The sequence below is a fragment of the Convolutriloba macropyga genome, chromosome 2 (genome assembly GCF_964194025.1).
Source record: "Convolutriloba macropyga chromosome 2, txConMacr16.3, whole genome shotgun sequence".
Classification (NCBI taxonomy): Eukaryota; Metazoa; Xenacoelomorpha; order Acoela; family Convolutidae; genus Convolutriloba; species Convolutriloba macropyga.
This window is the reverse complement of record NC_134469.1, coordinates 58,971,576-58,983,393: the sequence shown is the minus strand read 5'-3', so window position 1 is coordinate 58,983,393 and position 11,818 is coordinate 58,971,576. Positions and strand designations below refer to the sequence as shown.

The following is an 11,818-nucleotide window of genomic DNA, read 5'->3' as shown; positions in this document are numbered from 1 at the left end:
TAGTTTTTATCTTCATTATTTGTTGTTTCAATCAATTTGCCGGGAATTAAGTGGAAGAAGGCAAAGGAGAGTCATTTTCGGAATTCTTTACTTTATTTTTTTTTTAAAAAATTGTCTGCTTGATCGTTTTTTAGAATCTATTCTCGCTAGCTTGAGAGATATGACTCGAGTTAATCCTTTTCAGGCTCAACTGGTTGATTTAAAATTGGGAGAAATTTCAACCTATGGTTAACAAATATCGTTTTTATAATTTGAAATTTTATTGTAGATTTGTAAATTTGAAATTAAGTAGATCTATGTTCCTCATTAAAACCCATACAACATAAACCTACAACTACCTAATGGGAAATTCCTGATTTTACCCTAATTTGATATTTTATCGGGTGAAATCATCACTGAATTGAGAGAATGAGATTGACAGCTATCTCCGTTTGTTTCAAAGTTGACCTAAGGTAGCCATTTACGTGGTGTTTTTTTGAGATTGTGAAGTATATTGAGTTGCCTCGTTGTTCCGTTTTAAGATATTTGTCTGATAAATAATGATAGTCTCGAGATTCTGCACCACTATTGTGGTTTTCTCTACTGGAAATGCAAACGAGACAAGACTGCAGGCGATAAACAATATTGACCCTACCGATAAACAAACACTACGGTACAATTGACTCATACCGTACTTATCGTATTAAAACTTTCACATGATTGTCTTTTCAGGTTCAATGATTTAGTGCAATATATTTATTAATTACCCTTCTTTTCTTGTGCAATGGGAACTGAAGAGATGTCGAAGCCATGGAAGATGGTTCTCTTCTGTTCTTTGACGATAGTGACCACCGCAAATATTGTGTGCATGAATCTGTCACGTACTGTTCAGCCAGGAACTGACAAGTCATCTTTATATTACTCATCAACTTCAGTGTTTTGTGCCGAATTGACCAAAATTGCGCTCAGTACCAGCTTATTGATGTTCGAGTTGCGAAGCTTCAGCAGATTAAAGGATGTCTTGAGAAATGTGAGTTGACGCAATTGAACATCGCCTGGTGTTGTTGTTCCTCCCTCGTGTTTATTTCTATTTTTTGTCTTCACCAGCATGAGATTGTGTTGTTTCGTTCCAAAATTTGAGGCTAAGTTCATTTATCAAGTTCATCCGTCTTTTTAATTTAAAGGTACATTTTGTTTAAATTTCTACTGCGTAAATCATTTTGTGTGATAAGAGCTTTTGTCTTATATTTCTCTATGATCAAGTATTTGCGGTTTTCGGCGATGTATTAAATATTATCCAGCTTTTGCTGTTGTTCTAATGGAAGTGGCTGAAGAAAGTGCTTAGATATGGTGGTGTCGTTATCAATCAGAAGAAAGGGTTTGGAAAAATCGATTTTCATTAAATAAGAGTTCCATGTTGGGTCAAGCTTTTTGCATTCCAGTTGGGTCGGTTTTTAATAGCCGCAAAGCGATAACTGAGGATAATATTGGCCTTCTCTTTTCTTTTTATACCTGCGAAGCTGTAAGCTGAGCGTAGCTATATTGCGGTGCTCTTGGTTTTTTTTGTTTCGTCGTCTGACGCCTTATTTTCGTTTTACATTTGTTCTAGAACATTCTGTCTCGTCACTGCTTAAATGGCTTTTTCGCGCTTGATTTCACGCTTTCTGCGTGACCTAAATTGCGGTTATTCAGAAACAGAATCTGTTCCTAAAACAAAGTTCATTGTAAGAAAACAGATTGTATGGTGCGACAGCCGAGTGGTTAAGGCGACTGGCTGTTAATCCGGAGATCGACGGTTCGAGACGCGACAGGGAAACTTTTTTTGCACCCAAAAACAACCTGCTTTGAAATAAACTTCTAGGCGGCGGCGATAACTATTATCGACTGACTTCTGTATCTTTTTCCATCTGTATTTTACGGCACGCAAGTCTATTTCGCAGCTATTCCGGCAATCTTTTAGAATTCAAGGAATTTTAATTGTATTGGGGCGCTGTCTTTTTTTAATATCTGTTCACATATTTTCATGATTTTTGACGTCAAATTGAACTGAAGATTTTGGTCACCCCGAAAAAGAAAATAGCGTGGAAAAGAGAGTGGTTATGTGGCGCAAATTTCTCTCACTCTAAATTTAAATCAGATTGAGAAAATTTTGTTGAAGCAAACTCGTTTTCACGTTTGTGGTGTTTTTGTTCACATGCGGCAATTCGACTCCTCTGTTCTCATGTGTCAGGACTTGTCCTGCTATGTTTTTTGTTTCGTCAAGATTTTTGTTACAACTATATGACATCAGAATCACTTTTGTTCATCTGCTTTTTGTTCTTTCGTTCATGCAATTTCAACTAAATTGTTAACGTTTTTCATTTTAATTGGAAATATGACTTCCTCATTCTGAAATTAACTTTAATTCAAAGAGATAAGGTCAAGTAAGTGCGTGTCACTCCAATTAAAGGGTATTTGTGGACAGCTGATAGAAGCAGCGATAAGTTACACAGTTTCCTAATCAAAATTTAATTTATGTCTACTAGTTTTTTTACTACATGTTTGAGACTGCAGATTTACAAAGCTATTGCGGCTATTTTCTGACAATGTGCCAGCTATATTTACGAAAGTTATTTCGAAAATATTTTTTTGACCAAAAGAATTAGGGGAATTCTCTCTCGTCTAAGAGAGAAACTGACCATCATACCCGAAGGATAAGCTGGTTTAGCAAAGGTTTTTGGTAGAAAGAGTTAGCCGGCTAATCAGACAATGTACTATTCCGAAAAAATTGGCGACCCAAAAAATTCTCTTTTTTTTCCAAAAACTTTGAGGAAGCAACAATCCTAATGACAGGAATTTTTTGATGAGCCACAGCTGACTTGTGGATTGGAGGTAAAATGGCGGTAGCAAAAGTTACAACTTCTCCCGCATTTTATTTCTAGCCAAGCCCTTTATTAGCCGGTTGAAAAATATTTTATATCTCAAATTTGACAATAAATCACTGCTCAAGACTTGTTGGGATTACCAAAGCAATTTGAACTAAGTTTTGCCTTTTTGTCACTTCTTCAAAACTTTTTTTTTAAATTAAGAAGGCGGTATTCTGAATGATAAATTTTTTCCAGCTTTTATCTGGTGTCTTTTTGTTAACATATCCATGTGTGCACTGTTCGAAAATTGACTTCAATGTTTCCAATGTAAAAAACGATTTTTGATTTAATTATTTCAAGCTGTTGTTTTTCTCATTTGTTTTATCAGATGAACTAGTAATCTGATTTTGTTTGTCTACATAATTGAAGATTTTTATTGGTCATTACCGTTTGCGTGGTTAAACTTTCAAGGAAATGGTATTCAATTTTTTACAGAAATTTGATTTATTTTAAAAATTTTATTCAATTTCTAAAGAGGTGTTTCAAGGAAATTCCCTCTGGTAGGTATGAATGATAGATTGGAATTTTTCAAAATATATGTAAGTTATTGGGGAACAATTTTTTGCTTCAATTTCAAATGTTTTGTTCCGTTTCCCCTACCAGAATAGAATGCTTATCTTTCCTACCTGCCTTTGAGAATTAATCAACTCGAGGTTCAACTAGTGGTTTAATGCCGTTTCCGAGTTATAAGTGGAAAATAGTGAGGAGATTTTTAAACTTAAATGTTTTAAAATAACGCAATGGTTCCATGAAATTGCACAAATGCTTGTAGCTTGGCAATTTTTAGCTCCTTTGCACTTAAATGCTGCGTAGAAACATTTCAGCGGTGAGTTCTGATTTCATCAAGATGCTTTCGCATTTCGATCGAGTATTTTTATGTAGAACTGGTTTCTTTTGGATGATTTTTTTTTCGATTGCTCAAGCAAATACTACGCATATAGCAATTTCGTGCGTTCTCCTGCGTAATTATTTGAATTCGTTTGTATAACAATTGTCTATTACTTTCCAAAATAATTGTATCTTTCGATATAATTGGAAAATTTTGAAATTTTCCTTGGCTTAGCTGAACATTAAATCGGTGGCTTCAAATCACATTTTGTCCGCTAGATATTTTTTGTTGAGATAAAATTTGATACCTTTCACGACGTTGCTATTTTTTTAAGTTCTCGAGGAAATTTAGATGTTTAAATTTACCTACACTTTTCATTTTTCAAATGTGTACAGGAATGTTCCTGAATTAGATATATTTGATATCTAACAAATACCAAGTGCAACCTCTAATTTATAGCCGCCGTCAGCTGCTCGGACGGCTTTTATTTGGTTGCTCTCTTTCTTATGATTCAACTGATTTGCGTGTATTGGAGCGCTTTTTTAAAATAATCTGTTCACAAATATTTCGATGAAATTGGTTTCACCTTAAATTTTGGTTTTTGCTATTTTTTTTCACTCGCAGCAATTTCACTTCTGTTTGGTATCGAATGGCTATGAAAGTGTTTTAATGCTGCAAAGCTGCAGCAACTTGGGGTTTCTAACTGTTTATGAGTTAATGTTAATGAGTTAACTGGTAATGAGTTTCTAACTGTTTTTTATATCGAATCGACTTTATTTTTTCGTCAAATACCTATGAACTTGTGAGTCTTACTGGATTTTTTCGTTAGCTTTTGTTATCGTGTCACTTAGTCCCATTAATGGGACGTCCAATTATGTGTAATTGGGCTGCCTAATGAGATACAAATAAGTTTGTTTTTTGTTTGCAGTTTACGAGGTTTGTGGCTACCAGGCCATATGACTTCGACATTGGTTTTCAATAGTTTTTTTTTCAGTTTTGCGCGACGAGGAACTGAGCTTTTCAATGAAGCTCAAATAATTTGAATAATTAGTTTTAGTTAAGAATTATCGCTTTATGACCGTATCGAGCATGAAGACTCAGACTCAAATAAAACTTATAAAATATTCACTATCTATTAATAGAATGAACTCAATTCTGATTGGACAATAATGAAAAAAAGAAGTATAAATAAGAAAGCCATAACACGAATTATTCATTCATTCTTCATTTGATTCTTGTGAAACTTAGTGCTATTTGCCATCCGCAGAACTTGTGAAATTTTCACATCTTAACAGAATACCGGACGCTTGCGAACCTAAACACTTAAAAAATTTTTGAAAAGGAAACATAAAAACTGCAAACGGAACCTAAGTATTAGTAGCAAACTCATATTAGAATCGCTATGCAGAGAGTTACCATATGGCGACAGAGATCAAGAGCGTCATTCTGCAACACTAAAGAAACGGAATCACAGAAAAATTATCACAGCTGAAGCTTCACAAAAAAAACAGTTATCTCAAAATTCATGTTTATCTCAAACTAATGTTTATTCTTTTGGAAAACTTATCACTCAAAAACAAGCAAATTGTGGATGCCGTGTTACAACTCCCCGACGTCAAAATTGTTCCACCGATCTCCAAGAGGTACGGAATCTTCATCATCAAAAATTACTCAAATTCACCAAAACTTAAACTCCCAGAAAGTGACATGCACGAACTTAGAAGCTCTATAGAAGCTAATACAGAAAAAACCAGCTTAATCACCTCACACAAACCAATACTCCAGACCTGCAAGCTTTGTCGATTGAAAGCAAACGGACAAGATCCACAGGAGAATTTTTCCTTTCACTCATAAAATACTACAACAGATATGGCCGCGCCGCACCCACCACACGTATCGCTCAAACGTTTTGCCGGGCTACCCAACGAAAACTGAGACCAGTTTGAAGGTCTTTTGCATCATAACACCTCGACGGAAACGCATTAAATTATTATCTAAGCTTACCAGAAAACACACGAAACGCGCTTGATGACGCATTAGAACAGTTACGCAACCGCTACTCAGGACCAGACCAACGGTGTAATTTTGAGTTAGATTTACAGAGCAGAATATTTGATCCTGTGAAGGAGCAACCAGACGATTTTCTAACTGACTTACAGCGGCTTGCCAACTTAGCAATCGTCGATGATGCTGGTGCCGGGATTGACACGGCAATGACGAGGGGACAAGAAGAATCCGAGAACAGTTTATACAGGGGATGCCCTTCAAATACAAAAAAGTTCTTCTCAGAGAATTGGACAATGTCGGAATAAACGACTTTTGCTCCATAGTCAAATGACGACTTCGAATAGACCAATTAAATCCAGAGCCCGTACACACCACAGCCTTCAACTCACTAACAAGCTTCCAAAACTCTGCTTTTAATCAAGCGGTCGAAAATATACTGGCAGCAGGAATAGCTTCAATTCAGGAATCAGTCTCACAAACAACGCCACCAAGATGGCCGAACACCACCCAAACTAAATTTAACAAGCCTTTCACAAACTACAACAGAAATAACACAGCATACAGAACGCCAAACCAATTGTGTTTTAACTAACTTGTTTTTGACCCTTAGTGGTGCTACTAGAAATTAGTAAATGGTTTCTAGTGGTTTCTAACATTATTTGTGAGGATTTCCATTTTTCGTGTTCAAGTCACGTATTTCAGTGAAGTCGTGTATTTTAAAGACATTAGTGATGTGCGTTTTAAAGTTTCTTACTATTAATCCTACATTTTTGTCATTGTATTTTTCTTAGATTTTGTATTTTTTCTAAAAATCCCTAGTGTGTGTTATTTGTCTTGTTGCTATCAAGTTTTTTGTCTTCTTTTTTTTGTAAATTACGTGGCCGATGTCCGAAAAATCAATTATATTTATTCGGGTATTTTTAAGACTCATGTTATTAGACTTGAGTTGTAGATGTGTGTAGAAACGAGATAAACTAGGCTAATTTAGCTGAATTTTGCAGGAAAATTGGCAATGTTTCGCACTCACTTTGCACGCGTGTTTGGCGCTAGCGTTTTTAAGATTGTGTTTCTAAAATATCTAATCTTGTTCTTTGGGGGCACATTCAAAAATTTACCTCAAGATAAAAATGGTTAAGTTGAAATTTCACAGGATGTGGATGCAAAATTTTTTGGTGGTCAGATATTTCCTTTATTCAAACATGGCGGCTTTTTTCTTGGAGAAAATAGAACGATTTAAATTATAATATCGTTGGTCATAGCAGTGGGTGTATTGTAATTGCTGTGTTTGGATTGATTCAGGAGATTTTGATGCAGTGGCGTGAAACAATCAAGCTTTCAGTGCCAGCTATTGTTTACGTTATACAGAATAATTTGAGCTTCTTCGCTTTGGGCAACCTGGACCCAGCAACATATCAAGTTACATATCAGCTAAAGCTGCTTACAACAGCTTTAGTAATGCGTGTTCTTCTTGGCAAGATTCTGAGCAACAAACAGTGGGGCGCCCTATTTGTGCTTTTGATAGGGGTTTGCTTGGTGGAAGTGGAGAAGATAGTGCCAGTAGCATCAGATGTTTCGGCACATGCGCATGCTACCGGTTTGAAGGCGCAACGTGGCGAAGACAGAGAATCCTCTCGAGCGTTAGAATCCGCAAATGCATCTTTTGCTATCATATCTGGTGAGTTGCCAGTGCTCATAATTTGAAATTGCTCAATGGGCGTTGCCTTGCCCTGTCGATAGAGATGTCGTTGTGGCCGAAGTTTGACAAAACATGCGGCTTAATTCTAAGTTGATAGCTTGATAGATAATTAATTGACCGTAGTATTATCAAAACAACTCGGCATGCTTCCCAAATCGTGTTTCGAAAGTGTCAAGTGATCCGAAAGTAACAATTTAAAATTACGGTTGTGTATGAAGGAGGGCGAACAGAAAACTTATGAATTGAAGTAATGTTTGTATGTAAAACCTGAAAAAACAGCGCAATTTAATGGAATAACTTAGGAGCGCTTAACGATTTAATTATCACATGAACTATTTTTTCAAAACTTGAAATGACGTATTATCGGTATCTTAAAAACTTCTTATTCTCTATTTCAATCAATTCGGTTGCCCAAAATTTGAATAAGCTATGGAGATGGTCAATAGCCACCTCAGCTTCTCAGCCGGCTTTTATAGCACGCTTAGTTTTTAAAATTCAAAGAATTTGAATTGTTATAGGGCGCTTCTTAAGATCTGTTCACACGTTTTCATGATTTTTCAAGTCAAATTGGAGTGATGATTTTGGTCACAATGTAACAGGAAGTGGAGCGAAAAGGCAAGTGGTTTTGCGGCTTGAAATCTTTTTGCTCTAATTTTGAACTAGATTGAGAAAACGGTGTTTGAAGAATAATTCGCTTTCCCGCTAGGGGTTTTCTTGTTCACATGTGGCAATTTCACTATGATTTTTGCCGTTTTTTCGATTTTTTGGATCGGACTTCTTTTCTAAATTGTTTTTCCAATCCATTCAAAGTTCGTTCTAGGCCTAATTGTTTGCTTGAGCCAAGTTTTTTTGTTTACATGTGCCATTTTGACATGGATTTTCTGTATTTTTTATCTGTTTTTTTAGAAATGGTTTTTTTTCCAATTCACTCAAATCCGTACTAAGTCTAGTTTTTTGTTTAGTCAATGACGGCGGTTATTTTCTGGCAATTTACCTGGTATGTTTGCAAGTTTTTAGTTGAGGAGATTTTGAAGTTGCAAATTTTGTGGACCAAATCAATTTGCTCGTTTTTGTCTGAATTGGTAACTATTTTTAGTTTTGTAGTGAAATCATGTGAAGACCTTATTAAATCAAAGGGTGATCAAGTAAGAAAAGTATGAATAATTGATAAGGTTTTGAATATGACAATAGAGTAGTGAACCAGAAGCTTTTCGAGGTCAATAGATGCGTACCAGAGATATTCAATTGCTCTCGAACGTAATTTGAAGCAATTACTGTAAATGGGTGTCTTTTTACGACTCAAAGAGGATTATTCGTATTCTAAAGGTTCGTTTTTTTACTAGAAAAGGAGTATTCTGCAGCTTTTCTACAAGATTTTTAAAAGTCTCGTAGAGCAGTTTTAATTTCTACAGGTTTTTACGACTCGGAAAACAGTATTGGTGCTCTACAAGTTTTTACGACTCGAAAAAGAGTATTGGTATTCGACAGGGTTTTTTCACAGTCCAAAGGATTGGATTGTGATGGTGTGCTGTCTTTTTTAAAGATCTGTTCACACTTGTTTCGGATTTCTCACGTAAGTGAGAAGTCAAACTAGAGTACTAAATTTAGTGATACGGACATTGTATAGGGAGCGAAAAAATCGAACAGTATTGAGGCGTGGTTTTTTGTCAAACTATTGGAGTTAGCCATTTATTTTGAACAATTTTTCGGTTTTTCAGAGAGATTTTTTTCACGTTCCTTAGTTTGACTTCTGTTTCCAGTTTTTCCCTTGAGGGGTTTTTATGTGGTACATATGTGTTCTAAGTGTGCCGATTCGCTTGATTCTTCAAAAAATGCTGATTAGCACTTTGACACTATTTGTGGTAAAAAAATAAATATTTGATTTTTTCTCTTATCTGTTGTCATATGACTTAATATCTCTGATCACAGGTTTGATTGGTTGCTAATGAGGTATAATTTAACATAATATAAATGTTGAGCTAACAACTACTGGTTTTTATATTTTTGACACCACTTTTTCAAAAAAAATTCGATTTTCGCTACTATTTTTTGTACTTTTTATTATCTAATCATTGATTATCTGTTTCTGTTCAAAGCTGATGCTTTCTATGACTTTGACAATAATTTTTTTCAAAAATTTGTCGAATTTTTGAGCTCTACAGGTCATTATGGGCAGTTTGTTGACATCTCTTAGTTTCATTAATGACAAATCTCATAAACTCAATCCTCATTATCAATTATGAGTTTATCTCTGAGTTTTGCGCTATTTCTTTTCAAAAAGTATGAAGTTGATTTTGACACTTTTTGAAATTTTTCATTGTGTATTTCAGAAGTCATAGTGAAAAAGTAGTAATGAAAACCAGTAGTTGTAAACTTTTTAATTGTTCATTTATGCCTCATTAGCAACCAGTTAGACCTGTGATCAGTGACATTGAGTTATAAGACAACAGAATGAATAAAAAAAAATTTATGACCACAAATTGTGTCAGTGATAACAAGCATAAACTGCTCGTTGAGGATTCAAATTGCTTCTATAGTCCTGCTTGTTTTTGTTGTTTTTCTTATAGTCTAATAACTCAGTCTCAACAATAACAATTCTCCTTGTCCTTCTAGTATGGCGTATTTTTCGTCGACTTACTATTCCAACTTTTTACCAACTGTTTCATTGGCTGAGATACCGTTTGTTTTCGATATAATCAGGTGAATTTGTGAATCTCGCCTTTTGTTGTTATAATTCTTTTTCTGCCATTAGATCTGCTATTAGGTATTTTTGAGTATTTAGGTATTATGTTTTGCTGTGGTTAAGTATTTTGGCATGTAGTTATGTGGTTTTCTTGTTTAGTGGGCTATTTAGCGACTTTAGTGGGTTCTTGTTAATGTCTAATGTTCTTGTTAAGGTATTATGGCAACTATTGGGATGACATTCTGCTCTGCGTTTGCGGGAGTCTATTTTGAGAAAATGGTGCGCTCCCAGCCCAACAAGAACAGATCAAATGGGCTAAGTGAGCTCTCACTTCTTTGGATCAAAAACATTCAGCTCTACATCTTCTCATGTGTTAGTGCTCTTGGTGCCTGCTGGCTCAACGATGGAGCAAACATTGCCCAAAATGGATTCTTTCATGGGTTTGTACAGATGTGTTAAATGTGGCATTATTTTTCTGTATTATTTAAAAAATTGCAGAAAGGTCCAGCTGTTGATGATGAGCGCTAATTACAATAATATAAATATTATTTTTGTAGAAGAAGGTGATTAATTGCTATTAAACAAAATTTGTAGCAATTGTATTAGTCCTACGTTCTTTTTTAATGCAATTTTTGGCTTAACCAGTTTTTCGTCTAACGCTTTTAACTTTCGTACTCGCTTTCGTACTCGAAAATGATTAACAGGTAAAGCTCGGAGGGCATTAAGTGGCTGAACGGCTCTGTAGTCCCTAAAGTATGCGACCCCCCGCCTCGAGGCCGCTATTCTGGTCTCCCCTATTGTTCTTCAAAAAGCTAACATCCTTAAGCCCCAGCTGGATACTGGCCATGCCAACCCCGCGCCGGTTGTTTGAGAGCAATTCGCTCGACGTTAGTTGGTTGTTTGCTTTCTCAATGATCTTCCAGTGATAAATACTGAATTTAGAAAACTATATTTTCAACTCTGATGACATGTAGGCAATTAAAGCAATCAAAGTTGAATTAAAGAATTAATCGTCGTTAATTAAAGGAAACTGTGCTGCTGTATTACAGGGTTGATATGTTTCAGCTACAACACTTTGACAGTGGTAGTTGTGCTGATCGGGTCAGCTGGAGGCACAGCCACTGCTCTTATGCTCAAGTACCTCGACAACATATACAAGAACTTTGCAAGTTCTATGTCTCTTGTTCTAGCATCAATCTGCTCATTCCTTCTCACAGGCCAGTTGTATGGACCCAAATTTTTCCTGGGATCTTTTCTGGTTTGCTTCTCGTTGTTCATTTACCAGTCTGCGTCCACAACTGCTGCTGCAAAAAGTAGAACTACTTCAGATCAAGCTCAAATTTCACCCAAAGGGTCCACCTCTTTGCCAATTTATACTCCTAATAATATCACCAAAGCGTAAATCTGGAATTGTAAACCACACTCTGCGACCGGAGATGAGTCGCGGGTTGAGCTATTTCCAACGAATAATCATTTTCGTTATGTAAGCCAAAGTCCGTTTTAAGCCATAAACATTTCAGCTCTCCTTATCTAGTAGTTGTAGTTAAGTAATTTATTGTAGTAAATTTGGATTTGATGTCCTGTTCCAATTTTGTTTTTCTTCCCCCACATAGATGTGCAGTATATCAAACTAATTTATAAATTTATATTTTTGTTTGTAACAGTAATGCATTACGGTACCAAAAAGCTACGTGTAGCATCATTCGTTGTGCCCTTTA

At 35.7% G+C, this 11,818-nt stretch overlaps 1 protein-coding gene across 1 annotated transcript; it reads left to right on the top strand.

Moving 5' to 3' along the window:
• The first annotated feature begins 763 nt into the window (after nt 1–763).
• Nucleotides 764–11,502, top strand: LOC142334947 (CMP-sialic acid transporter-like). Its single transcript, XM_075383276.1, has 4 exons — nt 764–1,009; nt 7,021–7,396; nt 10,315–10,540; nt 11,166–11,502. The coding sequence occupies exons 1-4, from the start codon at nt 764–766 to the stop codon at nt 11,500–11,502; spliced, it is 1,185 nt and encodes a 394-aa protein (XP_075239391.1).
• The last annotated feature ends 316 nt before the right edge of the window (nt 11,503–11,818 follow it).

Coding starts and splice junctions, on each gene's coding strand:
- LOC142334947 (XM_075383276.1), top strand. CDS start 764: ATGGGAACTGAAGAGATGTCGAAGCCATGGAAGATGGTTCTCTTCTGT. Junction 7,397..10,314: donor ATCTTTTGCTATCATATCTG/GTGAGTTGCCAG, acceptor GTTCTTGTTAAG/GTATTATGGCAACTATTGGG. Junction 10,541..11,165: donor CAAAATGGATTCTTTCATGG/GTTTGTACAGAT, acceptor GATATGTTTCAG/CTACAACACTTTGACAGTGG.